The 24,526-nt window shown below is 41.8% G+C and overlaps 2 protein-coding genes across 19 annotated transcripts in view; both read left to right on the forward strand.

Annotated features, from left to right (window-relative positions):
• Window positions 1-11,021, forward strand: part of LOC106582285 (KAT8 regulatory NSL complex subunit 1-like) — a 32,183-nt gene extending 21,162 nt beyond the window's left edge. For both annotated transcript variants that reach the window (XM_014165197.2, XM_014165198.2), the window contains exons 9-15: window positions 1,198-1,344; window positions 1,612-1,712; window positions 2,082-2,203; window positions 4,117-4,284; window positions 4,475-4,607; window positions 9,955-10,227; window positions 10,451-11,021. In XM_014165197.2, the coding sequence (XP_014020672.1) occupies window positions 1,198-1,344; window positions 1,612-1,712; window positions 2,082-2,203; window positions 4,117-4,284; window positions 4,475-4,607; window positions 9,955-10,227; window positions 10,451-10,468 (962 nt within the window). In that variant the 3' untranslated portion in view covers window positions 10,469-11,021. The remainder of the gene's footprint in view (window positions 1-1,197; window positions 1,345-1,611; window positions 1,713-2,081; window positions 2,204-4,116; window positions 4,285-4,474; window positions 4,608-9,954; window positions 10,228-10,450) is intronic.
• Window positions 11,022-12,615: 1,594 nt separating this feature from the next.
• LOC106582286 (microtubule-associated protein 2) overlaps window positions 12,616-24,526 on the forward strand; it is a 182,022-nt gene continuing 170,111 nt past the window's right edge. For 16 of the 17 annotated variants that reach the window (XM_014165207.2, XM_045704737.1, XM_045704736.1 and 13 more), the window contains exon 1: window positions 12,616-12,698. The gene's annotated coding sequence lies outside the window, so the exon portion shown is untranslated. The remainder of the gene's footprint in view (window positions 12,699-24,526) is intronic. The other variant, XM_045704734.1, reaches the window with a different exon arrangement.

Raw genomic sequence — 24,526 nt, forward strand, 5'->3', positions numbered from 1 at the left:
ACTGACAGCATTTTAACTAGTTTGCAGATATGAAACAGACAATCATAATATAAGTCAAAGATACAATTCCCAGTTTATGCTCTAAACCAGCTTTATAAGAGGTTTTAAAAATAGGTTATATTTCACTCAACATTCCATGACGTACACTAAGGCATTGTTGGCAGGATAGATGGATGCAGTTCACTGTAGGATTCGTATAATTTAATGCTATCAGGTTGTACAACACAGCTCGCCTGGTACATTGTTTGCGGCCCCCATTCAGGATGCACTTGTTCAGTTTCAATGACTCAATATTTTGGACGAATGTAACTAAGGCTGGGAATGTCAATACAATCAAACTAGCAAGGCCAATGATCACAAGTCAGTCATAAAGTGGCTAATAGGCTAGCGTATCTATTTCTATAGCTAGCTAAAAACACAGAGCCTAACGTTAGCTAGCTAGCGAATCTCATGTCATTGGAGGAGTGACTGACTGACTGACTTTTCCCCCTCGTTTTCCGGTGGCTATACAACAGCTCCAGATGCAGGTATCATTTGGTTAGCTAGCAAGAATGTGAATAACTGTTATCCAGTTAGTGAATTTGCGAACGAAGAGATATGCTATCTACTCCGATTTTAGAGCACTCTCGTCTGAGTGTGCCAGAGAGCAGAATAACTGATGAATTTACGAAGCGCAACACCCGCTACATATGACCGGTGTCAGTAAACGTAGGCAAAAAAAGTTAGTTAGTCATGAACGCTCTAGATAACATGTAAACAGCCTAGCTAACTAGCTCTGCTAGTAAAATGGTCAGAGTGAGGTGTTCTTTCATTTGTGTCTGGAAGTAGCTAGCCAACTTTAGCCAGTTAGCTTGGGTGCTTGGTTTGAGAGAGAGATTGATTTTGTCTGCGTAGGCTCCTGTCTTTGGACGAGACACGTTTTTTTTGCTGCAGTGTCTGTTAATTGTCCAAACGCACACCCGCTTTACCACTCTATATTGCTTTAGAATTTTCACAAATGCCTTCTTAGAATGTTTGGGAATTACATATACTATGAATTTATGAAAACGTGAAAATGACCATATCTCCTCGCTTGTCAGAAAATGTAAAATAAAAGTGTAATTCTTCCTTCGGGTATATTTCAACAGATTTTAATGAGATTTCATGTTGCTAAAATGCTGTCAGTTCCACTTTAACATGGGTGCTGTGTGCTTCCAGGTTGCCGCCACAAGCAGCATGGGAGGCACCTGTGGCGAGGGGCCAGGGGACTGTCAACTATCAGGTGGGCGGGCTCTGCTCAGACCCCACACAGGAGAGCCTATCGCGGGGGGAGGAAGAGGAGACCTACCCACAGGACCATGGAAGGTATGCATGATCCCTGGGATGGGACTTTTACTCAGTAATCAGGAATTCCTGCTTTTTTTTTATTTTATTTTTTAGATCTATCCAACATTAATTTCAATTAGAAATAGACCTAACCTCTAGCCAAATCATGATTTCCTATGTTGTCCAACACATATCCAACTAGTTATTACATACATGTAGCCTGCGAGTGTGGTCATTACATGTATGCTATGTAGCTTGTTACAGAGCGACCCATGGCTTTAACAGTTAGATGTTGTTGGTCTCTAGATGAGGAGGACTTCCTGTCTCAGCTGTCAGACCCTGAGGACAGTCCAGAGGATAGCCTGGAGGATGCCGTTACACCCCAGACCTCACACACACGCAAACGGGTACCACACACACACGTTATGATCTTCTATCCTCGCGGGGACCTAAAATGTATTTCCATTCGAAATCTTATTTTCCCTATAACCCTTCCCATAACTTTAACCCGTAATCCTAACTCCTCAACCTTACTCTAATTCTATCCCTAATTTTCACCCTAAACCTAACCCTTCAATTTAAAATAGTTTTGTCATCATGGGGATGTTGGAAATAGAAGGATAGATAAACCAACTAATATCTTGAGAATTGCCTTGTAATGAATACTGACATCTAGTGGAGAAGTTTAGAACAAACGGTGTGCATTATAGGCATACAGCCCGCTTGTTGATCAGTGAGCTTTGCTACAGTATTTTTTTTTGCTATTCTGTTCTCAGGGCCCAATCCGCAGACGTCAGGGAGAGAGTGTTTACAACATTGACAACATCGTCATCCCTTTGTCCCTGGCTGCCACTACAAAGGTGGAGAGACTTCAGTACAGAGATATTATAACGCCCAGGTATGGCTTCTGGAGCTTGTTCTTTGGCTTGAGTTACTTCTCAACAAAAGCTAAAGCCACCAGTTTTTGCTTAACTATATTTTGAGTTTGATCAAACCTCCCAAGAAATGAGTCTGTTCTTTGATGTCCTATGATCTGAGGACACCCCATCAAATTAGTGGATTCAACTATTTCAGCCACACCCGTTGCTGACAGATGTATAAAATTGAGCACACAGCCATGCAATCTCCATAGACAAACATTGGCAATAGAATGGCCAGTACTGAAGAGTTCAGTGAGTTTCAATGTGGCACTGTCATAGGATGCCACCTTTCCACCAAGTCGGTCAAATTTCTGCCTTGCTAGAGCTGCCCCGGTCAACTGTTAAGTTCTGTTATTGTGAAATGGAAATGTCTAGGAGCAACAGCGGCTCAGCCACGAAGTGGTGGCCACACAGAACGAGACCACCGAGTGCTGACGCGTGTAGTGTGTAAAAATAGTCTGTACTCGGTTGCAACACTCACTACCGAGTTCCAAACTGCCTCTAGAAGCAACATCAGCACAATAAATGTTTGACAGGAGCTTCATGAAATGGGTTTCCATGGCCGAGCAGCCGCACACAAGTCTAAGATCACCATGAGCAATGCCAAGCGTCGGCTGGATTGGTGTAAGTTTCGCCGCCATTGGACTCTGGAGCAGTGGAAACGCTCCAGAGTGATGAATCACGCTTCACCGTCTGACGGACAAATCTGGGTTTTGCGGATGCCAGGAGAACGCTACCTGCCCGAATGCATAGTACCAACTGTAAAGTTTGGTGGAGGAGGAATAATTATCTGTGGCTGTTTTTCATGGTTCTGGCTATGCCCCTTATTTCTAGTGAAGGGAAATCTTAACGCTACATCTTACAATTACATTCTAGATGATTCTGTGCTTTCAACTTTGTGGCAACAGTTTGGGGAAGGCCCTTTCCTGTTTCAGGTCCATACAGAAATGGTTTGTCGAGATCGGTGTGGAAGAACTTGACTGGCCTGCACAGAGCCCTGACCTCAACTCCATCGACAGTGGTGGAAAAAGTACCCAATTGCCTGACTTGAATAAAAGTAAAGATACCTTAATAGAAAATGAATAAAGTGAAAGTCACCCAGTAAAATACTACTTGAGTAACAGTATTTTGTTTTAATTATACTTAAGTATCAAAAGTAAAAGTATAAATCATTTCAAATTGCTAATATTAAGCAAACCAGATCACATACATTTATTATTTTTTAATTTGTTATTTAGCGATGGCCAGGGATGGCCATGTACAAACATGCAGACATAATTTACAAACAAAGCATTTGTGTTTAGTGAGTCCACCAGATCAGAGGTAGTAGGGATGACCAGGGATGTTCTTTTGATAAGTGTGTGAATTGGACCATGTTCCTGTCCTGCTAAGCATTCAAAATGTAACGAATACTTTTGGGTGTCAGGGAAAATGTATGGAGTAAAAGGTACATTTTTCTTTAGGAATGTAGTAAAGTAAAAGTTGTCAAAAATAGAAATAGTAAAGTACAGATACCCCAAAAAGCTACTTAAGTAGTACTTTTTAAAGTATTTTGACTTAAATACTTTACACCATTGCCCATCGAACACCTTTTGGGATGAATTGGAACACCGACTGCGAGCCAGGCCTAATCGTCCAACATCAATGCCCGACCTCACTAATGTTCTTGTGGCTGAATGGAAGCAAGTCCCTGCAGCAATGTTCCAACATCTAGAGGAAAGCCTTCCCAGTAGAGTGGAGGCTGTTATAACAGCAAAGGAGGGACCAACTCCATATTCATGCCCATGATTTTGGAATGAGAAGTCAGACGAGCAGGTGTCCACATACATTTGGCCATGTAGTGTATTCTGTCACCTTACACATTGCTCTGCTCCTCCCTCCTTCCTTGTAGCTGGAGAGTGGTTGATAACCCACCCCTGGAGGAGAGGGAGGAGGAGGAGGAGGAAGAGGAGCTGCTGTGTGACAAGACATTTTGCCAGAGGCACCTGGAGTGTGAGCAGAGAGAGAAACTCCGCTGGACCTCCTGGGACAAGACCAGACACTATAGACGCACCGCCAGGTGGGGACTGGGCACACCACACATCACCTTGCTGTTGCTGATTGATCCTGCAGTAAAGCTTCTTACCTCACTGGATCTCAATTCAATACACAGTGTCTGTTTTTTTCCTTTGAGAATGAAGTGCAGCATTCTCTTGCTCTGTTGCAGTATTTTAAAAAAAATATAACATTTGAATCGCCTCTCTCTGTAGGTCTGGCAGTAGGAACGATGGACCAGGTGTTTCTGTATGGGACTGTGCTGTCATGGGTGACACCAGAGGTGACGTGAGCACTCACGTGGACTGGAGCCATCTGGACACGGACGGAGCCTTAGAGGAGTGGGTGGTAAGAAAGGACATTCACTGTCTAGTCTGTACCAACCTAAAGTCTGGATCCCGGTTCAGCTCTTTGTTACATTCTGAGTATGAAGTCTTGGTACTACCATCTATTAACCCTGCTGCTAATTCAGGAACATTCTAATCAATAAGCTATTAAGTATAACGCAGAGCTGAATTAGTTAGAGGTTTTAATTTAAAATATGACTCGCTGAGACTGAAAAACTGTATATAACTTGGGTGACATATGAATATTGGGCATTTTATGTAAGAGATTGTAGGATAAACCAATGTTAGCGTTTACATAGCTGGCCATAAATGGCTGTTGCATTTTACTTTTCTAGGTTTGTTATGTGGGCTTCTTCTAACCCATTGGTTTCTACCACAGTTAATAATCCGATTTAAGCTATTAATTTACGTACAAAATCAGTGTGACAGATTTCCACTCATTCCATTTAATTTAATACCCCTTGATCTTCAAGACTACAAGACTATTTTACCTGAGCATAACCCAAGATGTAAGGACATATTTAGCCTACTGTTGTTTATGATTTTTGTTGTCATGGAGGACTGATTGGGTCATTGCTTCGAGTTGAAAAATAAATGCTGCTCTCATGGAATAGCATGCTTTGAGCACTACTGAAAAATTCTATTTGCATGTGAGAAATGTATGCCATATGCTGCATTTGCTATAGGCCTATTGTTTGCAGTGCGTTCGGAAAGTATTCAGACCCCTTTCTCTTTTCCCACATTTTGTTACGTTACAGCCTTATTCTAAAATGTATTAAATAAATAAAAAATCCTCATCAATCTACACACAATACCCCATAATAACAAAGCGAAAACAGGTTTTAGATATTTTTGCTAATAAAAAATAAACTAAATTCCTTTTTTACATAAGTATTCAGACCCTGTGCTATGACACTGGAAATTGAGCTCCGATGCATCCTGTTTCCATTGGTCATCCTTGATGTTTCTACAACTTGATTGCAGTCCACCTGTGGTAAACTCAATTGATTGGACATAATTTGGAAAGGCACACACCTGTCTATATAAGGTCCCACGGTTGACAGTGCATGACAGCAAAAAGCAAGCCATGAGGTTGAAGGAATTGTCCGTAGAGCTCCGAGAAAGGATTGTGTCGAGGCACAGATCTGGGGAAGGGTACCAAAACATTTCTGCAGCATTGAAGGTTCCCAAGAACACAGTGGTCTCCATCATTCTTAAATGGAAGAAGTTGGGAGCCACCAAGACTCTTCCTAGAGCTGGCCGCCCGGCCAAACTGAGCAATCGGGGGAGAAGGACCTTGGTCAGGGAGGTGACCAAGATGCTGATGGTCACTCTGACAAAGCTCCAGAGATGCGAGAACCTTCCAGAAGGACAACCATCTCTGCAGCACTCCACCAATCAGGCCTTTATGGTAGAGTGGCCAGACGGAAGCAACTCCTCAGTAAAAGGCACATGATGGTGGAGTGCTGCAGACTCTCAGACCAGACTAAAGGACTCTCAGACCAGACTAAAGGACTCTCAGACCAGACTAAAGGACTCTCAGACCACTTATTAAAAAAAATATACACTGCTCAAAAAAATAAAGGGAACACTTAAACAACACAATGTAACTCCAAGTCAATCACACTTCTGTGAAATCGAACTGTCCACTTAGGAAGCAACACTGATTGACAATAAATGTCACATGCTGTTGTGCAAATGGAATAGACAACAGGTGGAAATTATAGGCAATTAGCAAGACACCCCCAATAAAGGAGTGGTTCTGCAGGTGGTAAGCACAGACCACTTCTCAGTTCCTATGCTTCCTGGCTGATGTTTTGGTCACTTTTGAATGCTGGCGGTGCTTTCACTCTAGTGGTAGCATGAGACGGAGTCTACAACCCACACAAGTGGCTCAGGTAGTGCAGCTCATCCAGGATGGCACATCAATCAAGGCCAGTACATCAGGAGACGTGGAGGAGGCCGTAGGAGGGCAACAACCCAGCAGCAGGACCGCTACCTCCGCCTTTGTGCAAGGAGGAGCAGGAGGAGCACTGCCAGAGCCCTGCAAAATGACCTCCAGCAGGCCACAAATGTGCATGTGTCTGCTCAAACGGTCAGAAACAGACTCCATGAGGGTGGTATGAGGGCCCGACGTCCACAGGTGGGGTTGTGCTTACAGCCCAACACCGTGCAGGACGTTTGGCATTTGCCAGAGAACACCAAGATTGGCAAATTCGCCACTGGCGCCCTGTGCTCTTCACAGATGAAAGCAGGTTCACACTGAGCACATGTGACAGAGTCTGGAGACGCCGTGGAGAACGTTCTGCTGCCTGCAACATCCTCCAGCATGACCGGTTTGGCGGTGGGTCAGTCATGGTGTGGGTTGGCATTTCTTTGGGGGGCCGCACAGCCCTCCATGTGCTCGCCAGAGGTAGCCTGACTGCCATTAGGTACCGAGATGAGATCCTCAGACCCCTTGTGAGACCATATGCTGGTGCGGTTGGCCCTGGGTTCCTCCTAATGCAAGACAATGCTAGACCTCATTGTGGCTGGAGTGTGTCAGCAGTTCCTGCAAGAGGAAGGCATTGATGCTATGGACCGCCCGTTCCCCAGACTTGAATCCAATTGAGCACATCTGGGACATAATGTCTCGCTCCATCCACCAACGCCACGTTGCACCACAGACTGTCCAGGAGTTGGCGGATGCTTTAGTCCAGGTCTGGGTGGATATCCCTCAGGAGACCATCCGCCACCTCATCAGGAGCATGCCCAGGCGTTGTAGGGAGGTCATACAGGCACGTGGAGGCCACACACACTACTGAGCCTCATTTTGACTTGTTTTAAGGACATTACATCAAAGTTGGATCAGCCTGTAGTGTGGTTTTCCACTATAATTTTGAGTGTGACTCCAAATCCAGACCTCCATGGGTTGATTAAATTGGATTTCCATTGATTATTTTTGTGTGATTTTGTTGTCGAAAGATCTGTGTACAGTGTGTGCAAATGTAGGGAGGTAGGCAATAGGCAATAAATAGCTGGGGTGAAAGAAGAGCGATTTACAATTGATGAAACCAAGTCTAGATTTAACTTTAGCCTGCAGCTTTGATATGTGCTGACAGAAGGACAGTGCACTTTCTAGCCATACTCCCAAGTACTTGTATGAGGTGACTACCTCAAGCTCTAAACCGTCAGAGGTAGTAATCACACCTGTGGGGAGAGGGGCATTCTTCTTACCAAACCACATGACCTTTGTTTTGAAGGTGTTCAGAACAAGGTTAAGTGTAGAGAGCTTGTTGGACACTAAGAACTTTGTTGTAGAGCATTTAACACAAAATCCGGGGAGGGGCCAGTTGAGTATGAGACTGTATCATCTGCATATAAATGGATGAGAGAGCTGCCTACTGAAACAAGATTCTCTGGTCAGATGAAACCAAGATTCAACTCTTTGGCCTGAATACCAATAGTCACGTCTGGAAGAAACCTTGCACCATCCATATGGTGAAGCATGGTGGTGGCAGCATCATGCTGTGGGGATGTTTTCAGCGGCAGGCACTGGGAAACTAACCAGGATAGAGGGAAAGATGAATGGAGCAAAGTACAGAGAGATCCTTGACGAAAACCTGCACCGGAGCGCACAGGTCTTCAGACTGGGGCTAAGGTTCACCGTCCAAAAGGACAACAACCCTAAGCACACAGCCAAGACCATGCAGGAGTGGCTTTGGGATAAGTCTCAATGTCCTTGAGTGGTCCAGCCAGAGCCCAGACTTCAACCCGATTGAACATCTCTGGAGAGACATGAAAATATCTGTGACGCTCCCCATCCAACCTGACAAAGCTTGAAAGGATCTGCAGAGAAGAATGGAAGAAACTCCCCAAATACAGGTGTGTCAAGCTTGTAGCATCATACCCAAGAAGACTCGATGCTGTAATCACTGCCAAATGTGCTTCAACAAAGTACTGATTAAAGGGTCTGAATACTTAGGTAAATGTGATATTTGTTTTCTTTGTTTTTATACATTTGCAAACATTTCTAAACAGGTTTTGCTTTGTTATTGTGTGTAGATAATACTTTTTAAAAAAAATCCATTTTAGAATAAGGCTGTGACGTAACAAAAATGTGGAAAAAGGGAAGGGGTCTGAATACTTTCTGAATGCTCTAGGTTTTTATTGTAGACACTTTATCTCGATCATTTCAAAAGCATGTGACCGTTAGGCTGGATTTTTTTATTTATTTTTGCAGCATGAATTAGATTGAGCAATTAAAGCCCCACTCGTGGTCTTCCTAATTTGAACTTGTTTTTGACAGTATGGAGCACAATACCATGGAGGAGTTTAGAAGGGAGGAACGGCCTCAAACTTTTATTCCATAGGTTGGGATCTGCACTGTGCAGCTGTTCCAAGATCAAATTTTTCACTGGCTGTCCACTGGTTGCAAAATCAATGATTGATGGGCAGTTTAAACTTCTTCAATTCAACCAGTAAGGTTAAAATGCAAATTTGTGAACAGCCATCCACATTAACCACAATCCGTAAGGTGCAAATAGCTAAATGAGAGAGCAGCAGTGTGATTCACATTATTGCGCTATGTAAACATAAATAATAGGCGATATCTGTATAGCCTGTGAACTACACCACTGCTGTCATCCTTACCTCCAAGTGTTTATTCAAGTTGGATAATCTTTGGATTGCCGACAGCAGTCACACCTTTGGAAGATAGCTTGGACTGTAGCCTACAATAGCCTATTCCTGCTCTTTTCCCGCGATCCATCAAACACTTTTGGTGCGTCAACATAGTGGTCTCTGACTTGTGGTCAGACTCGCTCAAGTGGATCAAACTTAAACTTGCGCCTTTTTTCAATGCTGATTTGAATGGCATTGAGAAAACAAAGGTGTCATAACTTTTAAATTCAATAACAAACTATCTTAGAAGTAATCATAAAGTTTTTCAATATCTGTAATCCAATTACACTATTTTTGCTGGTAATGGATTAGTTACTGTTTAAAACAAATCCATGACACGTTATCCGTTACTCCCCGACCCTGCTAGTAATGATAGAGTAGGGGTGGTGTCTGACAGAGTGGGCACTCTCCCTACCTCCTGTCACACATTCAGAGGGAAGGCTGCAGGCTCCCTGATGCGCAGGATGTGGGTGTGAAGGTCACAGGGACCATACTCGCCTTGCATGAATTTTGGTTTTAAATCTAACCCTTTATCACGGGAGAATAATGATGTACGGTGAGTGTTTATACTAGCTCAATCTAATTTGACATTCAGTTGCCCATGCTGTGTTACCCACGTATGAAAGTGATAAAAGTAATGTACTCGTATGTAGCCCTCAGTATTTCCTCCTCCCCTCTGTCTGCAGCCCTGTTTCCCGTGGGAGAGTCGTGTGTTCCCGCTGTGTGAGGATGAGGATGCGGCTCTGAGGTGTGATGAAGAGGAGCAGGAGGAGCGTCACTGGGAGAAGAGAGTGAAGTCAGAGCCCACCAGCAGCACAGACGAGAACAGTGTATCTGTTCAGTCACACCCATTCTCAGCCCTGTCCAGTACAACAGCACCACCTGATGTAGAGGACGGGAACAACAGTCTTACAGCAGAGTCACCTGAGATGGCTTGGATTAACCACTGCACAGCACAGGTAGCATGTACAGTTACTTATAGAAGTGTGTATTTTGTTTTGTTGAATGCATGTATCAACCAGTCTATTGATGTGGGCTGGTATGTCATAAAGCAGTAGTGTTACGGAGCGCACAGCCACGCCTAACTGCCTTTTCACTGATCCATTGCTTAATGGTTTATTTATGGTTAAATGGACAGTGTGTTCCACATGCCTTTAAGTGCCTGTTTTCTGTCTTCAACAGGTCTCCACAGGAGATTAGGAGACCCGAGGGGCAGAGATACACGAGGAGGCCTGAACTACCTGGTGGAGACGTCACACCTAATGTTTGCTACATTTCCTGAACACAGTGATGTTTTAATTTGGTTTTTAAAAAAATGAGGGGAGAGTTTTTATATTTATTTAAATTTCTTCCCTGTATTGTAAGATATTGGTGTGGACTGTGTTGGATATTCAACATTTTAAATGTGTACTTTTTTTTAAGTAACCCTGACCTGCATTCTTATTGAAGATCTGCGTACTAGTGCACAACCGATCGTAACCACTGTATGTACATAGTTGTTACCTGATATTTATTTATGTTTTATGACGTGTCTGAAAATGCAAAGTCTATGTGTGTATGTAGGTATTTTTAGATTTTCACCAGTTTCTCTTGGTTAACAGATTGTATTTTCCATTAGTGATCATTTTTATACAGACAAAAAAACAAGTGAAGTATTTTCATTGTTTTTTTGTTGTTGTTGTTGTTGTTCTACTTCTCGTCTGACGGTGTAATCTCTGTTGAACACAAGTCATTAAAATCATTCAGGCCACTGTCTGACTGTCACATTATTAAAGACAAACCAGACCGTGCCGACGAATGGTTAAAGGTAACGGGATGGTCGTTCTATTGCCTCTGACCACGTAACGTCGGCCCAATGATTCCACATGTTGAATCCCTACCGTTTGTCGACACCCAGCAGGGGATCTATTGCACACGACCGTCGTTCATGTCTTGTCCTTTTATTATAGTATTGAGTGGTCAAACCAGTTACTTTGTAATCACTGCTTTAACACCCATTACCTGGCCAGACTGAATGACCCACGCTCGACACAGTGTGGCGCTGTTGTCTTTTATTAGCAAATAAGAATTTAGTGAGACACGTACTTGTTAGGTAAGAGGCCCTAAAAATGTGGTATGAATGCATGCCGAGGCCTAAGCATTTAGCTATGCTTCGTAAATAGGCCTAGCCTTTTGATAGGGTGATTATTCCACTCCACATATAATTACTATTTCTCTTGCTATCATTGTCAAACTTATCTTTCACACTCCGAGCTTAAGTTTCCTAAACCCACTGGTCCAGTCAGTTCTTTAACTGTTCAACTTTGATCTTCTCCTCAGTGGTGAGCTGCTCTGTCCATCAGCATCACAGACTCAAAGATACAGGCCCATTTTATCCTTCACTAGCATCATCAGGGTTTCCATCCCAAATGGCACCCTATTCCCTCTATAGTGCGCTTGGCGAAAGTAGTCCACTATAGGGAATAGGGTGCCATTTGGAAGGCTAATTGCAGGCAAGTAGCGGTCAAGGTTATCAGCTCCATCTGAAGCAGGCTTGGAGAACAAGGGGGGTGGAAAAGCCTCTCCCCCCTGTCATTAACCGAGGCCTATAGGCTAGACTCTAGGAGCCATTCCCCTTGTACTTCCCTTGAAGTGTGTTGACATCCTCATTGAGCAGACATCACAAAACATCAAGAGGCAAGGCCAAGGAAAGGGTCACTGTGAACTATCTGTTTTGCAATGTATTATATGTACAGTAGAATGGTTGAAAGTGTTGCAACAATAGGCCTACTAAGTATGACCAACTACAACAAAAAACGACCTAACCAGCCTGATGGACTAGGTGTGCGGCCCAAGTGGTACCCTATTCACTTTTTGCACCATTTTTCACTATTGCACACTGGCGTTTTGTCAAAATGTAGTGCACTATATAGGAAAAAGGTTGCCATTTGGGGCAAAGCCCAGGTTACTATTGTATAGCCCTATGGCCCAATTAGTTTGTTTTATTTATTTGGGCCCTGGTCAAAAGTAGTGCACTGTAAAGGGAATAAGATGCCATTTGGGACAAAACCCATGCCACCACTGATTCTCCACTCTGGCCTCATATTATTGTCTAGTGTTGAGTGTTATTTTGAATGTCTAGCACCTATTTGAATGTCTAGCACCTGTCTAGCACCTTAATAATAACTAAATAATCGCCTTACCAACTGCCATTGTGATTAATTTGCTTTATATAATCATTTGCTTTTTTAAGTCAATTAATGAGGGTTAGAATGGTTTATGAAATATTAATGGACTTGTTATCATTGAGTGTGAATTCTGTAGCGCCCCTGTTGAAATACTTACGGTAGTCAGGGAGTAGCGGGAGGGGCTAAGTGGGCCCAGGATTCCTTTGCCAGTCACTGCGCTCCGGCAAGAGCGAGTTCTACTGCGAAGCCACTGCACCGAACAGGTAAAGATGACATATGTATTTATATTGATTGAAAACAGAATGCAGACTAAGTGAAAATGGTCGGGTGGTTTTGCCTGTATCTTATAGTATTTTATTAATTCACATCACCGTGTTGGTTTTTGAAGTTTTCTAATTGTGTGCATCAGTGCATGAGCAGAAATAATGTGAGCTACCCCAATGAATCGATCAAGAGAAAGGATTCATTGTTCATTTCCACTGTTGGAACTGCTAAATAGTGCCGGGCAGCTAGACATATTTTGTGGTCACTTCCAACGCGACCTACATCTTAGCATTTTGTTTCATTTAAAAGGTCACATTTGAAGATGGGGACTCGCAAACCTTGCCCATAATGGATCACCTAGAACGGTTTATTGGTAGTTTGTTGGCAGCTGTAGCATATTGAACCAACCAATCAATCATCTTATCTTGGTAGGCTACACGAAATAAAATATTATTGATAGAATTTGTATGCTGTTATAGCCTATTTATGTGAATTGCTGATCTGCGGTGAACGCATAGTCGGCGCTGCAGGGAGAACGGTCGGTCGATGTCACAACCAGCCGGTCTGCAGAACGCCGGTGAATTTTACGCGCTGCTTCTATTAGGTCCAGCACTTAAGGTGCTGAAACATCGGCATTCCCGGTTAACTCATGACCGATTCTGTAAGCTATCAAATCCTTCTCCCCAGTTTCGTTCAAAAAGCCTACAGGAGATGTTTTGAATTGGTTTAGCCAAACAGTTCCTTGTTTCTATTGTTAAGATCTAGACAGATATCATCTTCATTATCTATGCATAGGCTACAGTTTTTGGATCATTTTAGACTAGGAGAGCTATAGTTGAGTTTAGCAGGCAGGCTATAGCTGATCTAGGATTCGTGACGGTGGAAGCAATAGAAGGTGCTTGAGGCTTGGCGAGATTGGTATTTCCCCCCCTCTCTTTGTCTGTCTATATTTCTGTCGTCTTGTCCGTCTGCCTGTTTCTCTCTCTCACTCCCCCTCTCTCTCTCACACACACGATGCTGAGTCACAAGATTTTATTGGTTCATTCTAATGGTAATTCTGCAATAACCTACCTTACTGCATATGTAGGAGCTTTATTGTTTTCCTCCATGGACGTCTTCACTATGGATCAGTAAAATAATAATTCATGCATGTTATTATGATTATGTTACAGTGGGATTACATATAGAGCAAATTGGCCAATGTTACCTAGTAACATTACTAGTGTTGATTCAGGTGTTACATTAACTCGGTAAGTGTTCAATTTAACACTGTGTTGATTTAACACTGGATCATTTAATGTGTACAATCTCTTGTAGAAAACATTGTTCAAATGAATCCCCCTTGACAACAGAGGATGAATATTGTGACATATGATGTATTCTATTTCTTACCTTGTCATACAGCCTTTACAATACAGTAGCTTGAGGAGAGCTCTTACGAGTTAGCCTGCATGCCAGTCCGTTTCTGCTTTCTTGCCAACTCCTCATGGAAATGAGGTATGACAGTGGCAATGAGAGACAAGGAGTTGGCAAGAGAGCAGAAACAGACTGGCATCCAGGCTAGCTATGAGTGTGCTTCCACTGCCCCTGCAACACTGCTACAGTACTGGGAGTGGAGTGTCCTTTGCGTTCATCTCGAAAGCCTTTATTGAGAGAGAATTAGAGCACTGCTGACCGACACTGTGGGGCTCTTTAGAGGCTGAAGTGGCCATCGTCCATTTTAGAGGCTGTGTGTGTACTGTATGTGACAACAAGGTGTCAGGCTGAAGGTAAACCCTTGAGACTTTATTTAAATACTAAACAGATATTGATTGGAATGTAGATACTCTCCAGTTTAATCAGATTGACATGATATTAAAGCTTTATTGATTTATTTCCTCCATGGTGGTTATGGTCTGTATGTCCAGGTACTAATGGCCTGATACTTTCAGGATTAGAATGGAGTTTCTCCGGGTCTCTCTCTCTCCGTGTATCTCTCTGTCTCTCGTCTCTGGGGAGTGGTGGTTGGTGGTCAGTCAGACTTTGTTATTGTCATGAGACCTCTTGAAGACCCTAGATGTTATAGTCTTCCTGCTGGTTTCCTCTGTTCGAGCTCTCTACTGACTGATATACATCTGTTATCTGGGATCTGAGCCTGTCTGCCTTTGGTCTGTGTGAACATCTCTCTGTTACTGTCCAGCCATGGCAAGACATGAAAGTAATTATTCTCCCTTTGGTACATGAGGAGAAATGGGACTGAAGTGAAGCATCACGTTGCACACTTGTGGATTATATATAGCTGCATAGACCTAGTTTGATGTGCATGCTTGTGTAAATCATTTTGTGTGTGTGTGTGTGTGTGTGTGTGTGTGTGTGTGTGTGTGTGTGTGTGTGTGTGTGTGTGTGTGTGTGTGTGTGTGTGTGTGTGTGTGTGTGTGTGTGTGTGTGTGTGTGTGTGTGTGTGTGTCTTATGCTTTCTGCCCACAAGGACTGTGTACTTAGTGAACCAGGTCACTAGGGTTAATGGTATCTGCTTTGGAGGGTCCTGTGTGGCTCAGTTGGTACAGCATGGTGCTTGCAACACCAGGATTGTGGGTTCAATTCCCACGTAGGACCAGTACAAAAATGTATGCACTCACTACAGTAAGTTGCTCTGGATAAGAGTGTCTGCTAAATGACTATTGTGTAAAACAATAAATAAAAAAATAGGTATTACAGTAATGTCTTTTGTGGTTTACATAGTCAAATAAGACACTAGCTAATATGCAAAGGCTATGTTGCAATGAAAAACCCACAGGAGAATTCCAGCTCTTTTAAATGTCTAGCAAGTGCTGCGGAGGAGCTAGCCCCTATCTGCTCACTGTTCTCCGTTCTGGCTGTCTGTTAAAAGCAGGTCACTTCTGGCCCAGTGTGTGTGTGTGTTTGCGCTTTGTTCAGTAGGAGGACAAACTGAAGGGTCCCTATGGGCTCTGGTCAAAAGTAGTGCACTGCAGTGTTGGGGTCAATTACAATTACATTTTAATTGAATTGGAATTATACTTTTTGAATTGGAATTGTACAAACATTTCTTCTTTGGAACTGAATTGGAATTCAATATTTTTACATTTCCCAGTTAATGGAATGAATGTACATTGTATAAAAAAATGACTGTAGGATTTGTTTTGAATCATTTCAACCTGTATTCCTATATTTCCAGTATAGCTGGTGCTAGGCTGTCAGAACTGTGACATGATCAGCCTGAGGGGATTGAATTGGAATTGGAAATTGGGGAATTGTTGGGGATAATATTAAATTGGGAATTTAATTATTGAAATGTACCTACCATTGGAATTAAGGGGAATTTAATTGAATTCAATGTCATTTACAGGGAGTGAGAATTTAAGTATAATTGAATTTGTGGAATTGACCCCAAGCCTGGTGCACTAAAAAGTTGATTATACATAGAGATATATACAGTGCCGTCAGAAAGTATTCACACCCCTTGACTTTTTCCAAATTTTGTTGTGTTACAGCCTGAATTTAAAATGATTACATTTAGATTTTGTGTCACTGGCCTTCACACAATACCCCATAATGTCAAAGTGGAATTGTGTTTTTGACATTTTTACTAATTAATACAAAATGAAAAGCTGGAATGTCTTGAGTCAATAAGTATTCAACCCGTTTGTTATGGCAAGTCTAAATAAGTTCAGGAGTAAAAATGTGCTTAATTTAAAGACCGCTTTTCACTCTTCATTTATCTCTCTTGATCGGTCTACTTTAATATTTTCAGTAGATTGATTTATGCAGACTACTACCCTACTATGTTTGTTTGTAGTCAATATATGCATTTACCATGGTAAATGTTCATGCTTTCAATGATAGCATTTTTAGAGCCTGTGTAACAGCAGAACTGTTTTTATTGGAGAATAACTTGCATAGAAATGCTCTCATATAATTTGTATGACCGTTGACAGTGATACAGTGAGGGAAAAAAGTATTTGATCCCCTGCTGATTTTGTACGTTTGCCCACTGACAAAGAAATGATCAGTCTATAATTTTAATGGTAGGTGTATTTGAACAGTGAGAGACAGAATAACAACAAAAAAATCCAGAAAAACGCACGTAAAAAATGGTATAAATTGATTTGCATTTTAATGAGGGAAATAAGTATTTGACCCCCTCTCAATCAGAAAGATTTCTGGCTCCCAGGTGTCTTTTATACAGGTAATGAGCTGAGATTAGGAGCACACTCTTAAAGGGAGTGCTCCTAATCTCAGTTTGTTACCTGTATAAAAGACACCTGTCCACAGAAGCAATCAATCAATCAGATTCCAAACTCTCCACCATGGCCAAGACCAAAGAGCTCTCCAAGGATGTCAGGGACAAGATTGTAGACCTACACAAGGCTGGAATGGGCTACAAGACCATCGCCAAGCAGCTTGGTGAGAAGGTGACAACAGTTGGTGCGATTACTCGCAAATGGAAGAAACACAAAAGAACTGTCAATCTCCCTCGGCCTGGGGCTCCATGCAAGATCTCACCTCGTGGAGTTGCAATGATCATGAGAATGGTGAGGAATCAGCCCAGAACTTATTTTCCACCATAATTTGCTAATAAATTCATAAAAAATCCTACAATGTGATTTTCTGGATTTTTTTTCTCGTTTTGTCTGTCATAGTTGACGTGTACCTATGATGAAAATTACAGGCCTCTCTCATCTTTTTAAGTGGGAGAACTTGCACAATTGGTGGCTGACTAAATACTTTTTTGCCCCACTGTAAGTATTCAATCCCCTGAGTCAATACATGTTAGAATCAACTTTGGCAGTGTTTACAGCTGTGAGTCTTACTGGGTAAGTCTCTAAGGGCTTTGCACACCTGGATTGTACAATATGTGCAAATTATTCTTTAAAAAATTCTTCAAGCTCTGTCAAGTTGGTTGTTGAGTATTGCTAGACAGCCATAGGGTTTCAAGCTGATTTAAGTGAAAACTGTAACTAGGCCACTCAGGAACATTCAATGTTGTCTTGGTAAGCAACTCCAGTGTATATTTGGCCTTGTGTTTTAGGTTATTGTCCTGCTGAAAGGTGAATTTGCCTAGCAGTGTCTGCTGGAAAGCAGACTGAACGAGATTGTCCTCTAGGATTTTTCCTGTGCTTAGCGCTATTCCATTTATTTTTTATCCCCCACAAAAAAACCCTAGTCCTTGCTGATGACAAGCATACCAATAACATGATGCTGCCACCACCATTATTGTGGTATGAAGAGTGATAGTCAGTGATGTGTTATGGATTTGCCCCGAACATAACGCTTTGTATTCTGGGCATGAAGTTAATTTCTTTGCAATTTTTTGGTATGTTTTACTTTAGTCCCTTATTGCTAACAGGATGCAGGTTTTGGAATATTTTTATTCTCTACAGACTTCCTTCTTTTCACTCTGTTATTTAGGTTAGTATTGTGGAGTAAATACAGTGTTATTGATCCGTCCTCAGTTTTCTCCTATCACAGCCACTAAACTCAGTAAATGTTTTAAACTCACCATTGGCCATGGTGAAATCCCTGAGCTGTTTCCTTCCTCTGAGGCAACTGAGTTAGGAAGGACACCTTTATCGTTGTAGTGACTGGTTGTATTGATACACCATCCAAAGTGTAATTAATAACTTCACCATGCTCAAAGGGTTATTCAATGCCCTTCTTTGTGAGGCATTGGTAAACCTCCCTTGTCTTTGTGGTTGAATCTGTGTGAAATTCACTGCTTGACTGAGGGACCTTACAAATAATTGTATGTGTGGGGTACAGAGATGAGGTAGTCGTTGAAAAATCCTCTTAAACACTATTATTGCACACAGAGTGAGTCCATGCAACTTATTATGTGACTTGGTAAGCAAGTTTTTACTACTGAACTTATTTAAGCTTGCCCCTAACAAAGTGGTTGAATACTTAGTGGCTTAAGACATTTCAGATTTTCTTTTTGCAGACATTTGTAAAATGTTCTAAAAACACAATTCCACTTTGACATTATGGGGTATTATGTGTAGGCCAGTGACCTCTACAGTCTAAGCCCTGTCTAAGCCAGGGAGGGGGTTCTACTAAGCTATATGGAATTGTTTTAGGAAAGTCATACCTAGGATTGTTTAGCTGTTTGATCAAGACACCTTGATGTGTATATATAAAAAAAGAAACTGTCCATTGTGTTTGGTGAATCTATACCTGAGAGTCAATGAATCAGTCATTGTGTAAGTAATCAAAAAAGAGGGGCAGGGCATTAACAAACAGTCACACACACACACACACACTCACTCATACAGTTCAAGTCGGAAGTTTACATACACTTAGGTTGGATTCATTAAAACTCGTTTTTCAACCACTCCACAAATTTTTTGTTAACAAACTATAGTTTTGGCAAGTTGGTTAGGACATCTACTTTGTGCATGATACAAATAATTTTTCCAACAATTGTTTACAGACAGATTATTTGATTTATCATTCACTTTATCACAATTCCAGTGGGTCAGAAGTTTACATACACTAAGTTGACTGTGCCTTTATACAGCTTGGAAAATTCCAGAAAATTATGTCATGGCTTTAGAAGCTTCTGATAGGCTAATTGACATCATTTGAGTCAATTGGAGGTGTACCTGTGGATCTATTTCAAGGTCTACCTTCAAACTCAGTGCCTCTTTGCTTGACATCATGGGGAAATTAAAAGACATTTGCAAAGACCTCAGAAAAAAATAGTAGACCTCCACAAGTCTGGTTCATCCTTGGGAGCAATTTCCAAACACCTGAAGGTACCACGTTCATCTGTACAAACAATAGTATGCAAGTATAAACACCATGGGACCACGCAGACGTCATACCGCTCAGGAAGGAGACGCGCTCTGTCTCCTAGAGATGAACGTACTTTGGTGCGAAAAGTGAAAATCCATCCCAGAACAACAGCAAAGGACCTTTTGAAAATGCTGGAGGAAACCGGTACAAAAGTATCTATAGCCACAGTAAAATGAGTCCTATATCAACATAACCTGAAAGGCGGCCGCTCAGCAAGGAAGAAGCCACTGCTCAAAAACCGCCATAAAAAAGCCAGACATGGGGACAAAGATCATGCTTTTTGGAGAAATGTCCTCTGGGCTGATGAAACAAAAATAGAACTGTTTGGCCATAATGACCATCGTTATGTTTGGAGGAAAAGGGGGAGGCTTGCAAGCCGAAGAACACCATCCCAACCATGAAGCACGGGGGTGGCAGCATCATGTTGTGAGGGTGCTTTGCTGCAGGAGGGACTGGGGCACTTCATAAAATAGATGGCATCATGAGGGAGGAAAATTATGCAGATATATTGAAGCATCAGTCAGGAAGTTAAAGCTTGGTCGCAAATGGCTCTTCCAAATGGATAATGACCCCAAGCATACTTCCAAAGTTGTGGCAAAATGGCTTAAGGACAAAAAAGTCAAGGTATTGGAGTGGCCATCACATAGCCCTGACCTCAATCCTATAGAACATTTGTGGGCAGAACTGAAAAAGTGTGTGCGAGCACGGAGGCCTACAAACCTGACTCAGTTACACCAGTTCTGTCAGGAGGAATGGGCCAAAATTCACCCAACTTATTGTGGGAAGCTCGTGGAAGGCTACCCAAAACGTTTGACCCAAGTTAAACAATTTAAAGGCAATGCTAGCAAATACTGAGTGTATGCAAACTTCTGACCCACTGGGAATGTGATGAAAGAAATAAAAGCTGAAATAAATAATTCTTTCTACTATTATTCTGACATTTCACATTCTTAAAATAAAGTGGTGATCCTAACTGACCTAAGACAGGGAATAGTTTTCTACGATTAAATGTCAGGAATTGTGAAAAACTGAGTTTAAATGTATTCGGCTAAGGTGTATGTAAACTTTAGACTTCAACTGTGTATTTGGTTTACTATCCTTGTGGGGACCAAACAATTGATTAACATTCAAAATCCTATTTTCCTTAACCCCAAACCCCTAAACCTAACCCCTAACCATAATTGTAACCCTAAACATAACCCCTAAGCCTAAAATAGCCTTTTCCTTGTGGGGAAATGTCCCCACTTGTTCCTTGTTTTCCTATCCTTGTGAGCAGGGATTGGCAAAAATTACCAAATACAATTACAAAGATCAGTGCATCAAAATAAACGTCAAAATACTTATAAATTACAAAATAATTTGAAATTGGTATATAATAAAACATTTAAATACATTTAGAAGTAGGTAGCGAAATAACATTCTCAGGAATGTTTACAGAAACGTTTTACTTGTTATGACTGATATGTTGTTGTTGTTTAAACTACCTTAGTTGTAGCACTGACTGTAAGTCACTATGTATAAGAGTGTCTGCTAAATGACCAATGTACAGTATAGGTGAAAATGAACATACCAAAATGAACTGCAAAGCACACTGGGTATTATTATTGGCCTTGTTTCAAGGTCATGTCTAGATGGGATATAGCTTAACCTAATTCTCCTAACCTGCTGCTTAAATTCTCCTAAACGTCCTACAAAAAAAATAATCTATTTTGACAAAAGCTGTATCCCTTCCTACCTTGTTTCAGTACGGAGGTTGTTAGAATAATACTCTGCATGCTTTGCAATTGTCTATTTTTACATTTATATTTAGTTCCTTTAGCAGACGCTCTTATCACACCATAATGTTATTAGACTTCTGATACCAATGCAGGGGAGGGGGAAAGAGGGCCACAAAATGGGGAACCGCTATAAAAAATTGGATATAAAGTATTTAGAAAATACAAAATACAGCTCGCGATATTATCTTGTTTCAAAATACATTTTAGTCTAGTTTAGCTCAGTGTAATACAAATTACAAAATACTCAGAAGTAAATGAAATGCATAAATACTGCCCAGCTTTTAAAGACTTCTGGTCCCCATGAGGACAGAAAAAACACACACACACACACACACACACACACACACACACACACACACACACACACACACACACACGCAAAGTAGGCCCCTGAGAGAGTTCCAACGGACCACAGATAGACTTCTGTTTCATTAAAAGTGAAAAGGTCTTGATCACTCTTTTGCCTACTGTGATTGATAATGGTGCCGGAGGGGATGGCTGCCGTTTTATGGGCTCTTAACCAACCGGTTCTATTTTGTTCGTTTTTCGCATTGTTTGTAGCTTACTTTGTACATAATGTTGCTGCTACCGTCTCTTATGACCAAAAAGAGCTTCTGGACATCAGAACAGTGATTACTCACCTTGAATTGGACTAATAATTTTTCTTTAATGAGTCGGACGATAGGGATTTACTCCAGACACGGAGATCGGGGTGCCTTGTGAGGATCCGGCGACGAGTGGCTAATCTGCCTTTGCTTTTGGTACTATTGTCCAACACAGAATCACTGGATAATAAAGTGGATGAACTAAAATCACGTATATCCTACCAACTGTAAACTGTAATATCTTATGTTTCACCGAGTCATGACTGAACGACGACATGAATAACAAACAGCTGGCTGGTTATACACTGTATCAGCAGGATAGAACAGCAGCCTCTGGTAAGATAAGGGGTGGGGGGCTATGTATATTTGTAAACAGCTGGTGCACGATATCTAAGTAAGTCTTGGGGTTTGCTCACCTGAGGTAGAGTACCTCATGATAAGCTGTAAACCACACTATCTATCTAAAGAGTTTATCTATATTCTTCGTAGCTGTCTATTTACCACCACAAACCGATGCTGGCACAAAGACCGCACTCAATGAGCTGTATACAGCCATAAGCAAACAGGAAAACGCTCATCCAGAGGCGGCGCTCCTAGTAGCCGGGAAATTTAATACAGGGAAACTTAAATCAGTTTTACCTAATTTCTACCAGCTTGTTAAATGTGCAACCAGAGGGGGGAAAAAACTCTAGACCACCTTTACTACACACACAGAGACGCGTGCAAAGCTCTCCCTCGCCCTCCATTTGGCAACTCTGACCTTAATTCTATCCTCCTGATTCCTGCTTACAAGCTAAAATTAAAGCAGGAAGCACCAGTGATTTGGTCAATAAAAAAAGTGGTCAGATGAAGCAGATGCTAAACTACAGGACTGTTTTGCTAGCACAGACTGGAATATGTTCCGGGATTCTTCCAATGGCATTGAGGAGTACACCACATCAGGCACTGGCTTCAACAATAAGTGCATCAATGACGTCGTCCTTACAGTGACTGTACGTACATACCCCTACCAGAAGCCATGGATTACAGGCAACATTCGCACTGAGCTAAAGGGTAGAGCTGCCACTTTCAAGGAGCGTGACTCCAACCCGGAAGCTTATAAGAAATCCCGCTATGCCTTCCGACGAACCATCAAACAGGCAAAGCGTCAATACAGGGCTAAGATCGAATCGTACTACACCGGCTCTGACACTCGTCAGATGTGGCAGGGCTTGCAAACTATTACAGACTACAAAGGGATGCACAGAAATGGAGGACCGAGCATGCCCCCATTCTCATCGACAGGGTTGTAGTGGAGCAGGTTGAGAGCTTCAAGTTCATTGACGTCCACATCACCAACAAACTATCATGGTCCAAACATACCAAGACAGTCATGAAGAGGGCATGACAAAACCTTTTCCCCCTCAGGAGACTGAAAAGATTTGGCATGGGTCCCCAGATCTTCAAAAGGTTTTACAGCTGCACCATCGTGAGCATCCTGACCGGTTGCATCACCACCTGGTATGGCAACTGCTCGGCATCTGACCATAAGGCGTTACAGAGGGTAGTGGGAACTAGGGGTCGACCGATTAATCGGAATGGCCGATTTAATTAGGACCGATTTCAAGTTTTCATAACAATCGGTAATTGGTATTTTTGGCCACCGATTTGCCAATTTTTTAAAAATGTAATTTTTTCAAATTATTTAGCTTTTTTTTTTTTTACACCTTTATTTAACTCCGCAAGTCAGATTAAGAACACATTCTTATTTTCAATGACGGCCTAGGAATGGGGATTAACTGCCTTGTTCAGGGGGGATTCGGGGATTAGTTTTTGCAACCTTCTGGTTACTAGTCCAACGCTCTAACCACCTGCCTTACATTGCACTCCACGAGGAGCCTGCATGGCAGGCTGACTACCTGTTACGCGAGGGCAGCAAGAAGCCAAGGTAAGTTGCTAGCTAGCATTAAACTTATCCTATAAAAAGCTATCAATCTTAAGATAATCACTAGTTAACTACACATGGTTGATGATATTAGTAGTTTATCTAACGTGTCCTGCGTTGCATATAATCGATGTGGTGCCTGTTAATTTGTCATCGAATCACAGCCTACTTCGACAAACGGGTGATGATTTAACAAGCGCATTTGCGAAAAAAGCACTGTCGTTGCACCAATGTACCTAACCATAAACATCAATGCCTTTCTTTAAAATCAATACATAAGTATTTTTAAACCTGCATATTTAGTTAATATTGCCTGCTAACATGAAATTGTGTCACTGCTCTTGCGTTCATTGCCTGGCTCGTTGCCAACTAATTTTCCAGAATTTTATGTAATTATGACATACCATTGAAGGTTGTGCAATGTAACAGGAATATTTAGACTTAGGGATGCCACCCGTTAGATAAAATACGGACCGGTTCTGTATTTCACTGAAAGAAAAAAACGTTTTGTTTTCGAGATGATAGTTTCCGGATTTGACCATATTAATGACCTAAGGCTCGTATTTCTGTGTGTTTTTATTATATTATAATTAAGTCTATGATTTGATAGAGCAGTCTGACTGAGGGGAGGTAGGCACCAGCAGGCTCGTAAGCATTCATTCAAACAGCACTTTCATGCGTTTTGCCACCAGCTCTTCACAATGCATTGCTTTGTTTATGACTTCAAG

Source organism: Salmo salar, chromosome ssa21 (genome assembly GCF_905237065.1).
Source record: "Salmo salar chromosome ssa21, Ssal_v3.1, whole genome shotgun sequence".
Classification (NCBI taxonomy): Eukaryota; Metazoa; Chordata; class Actinopteri; order Salmoniformes; family Salmonidae; genus Salmo; species Salmo salar.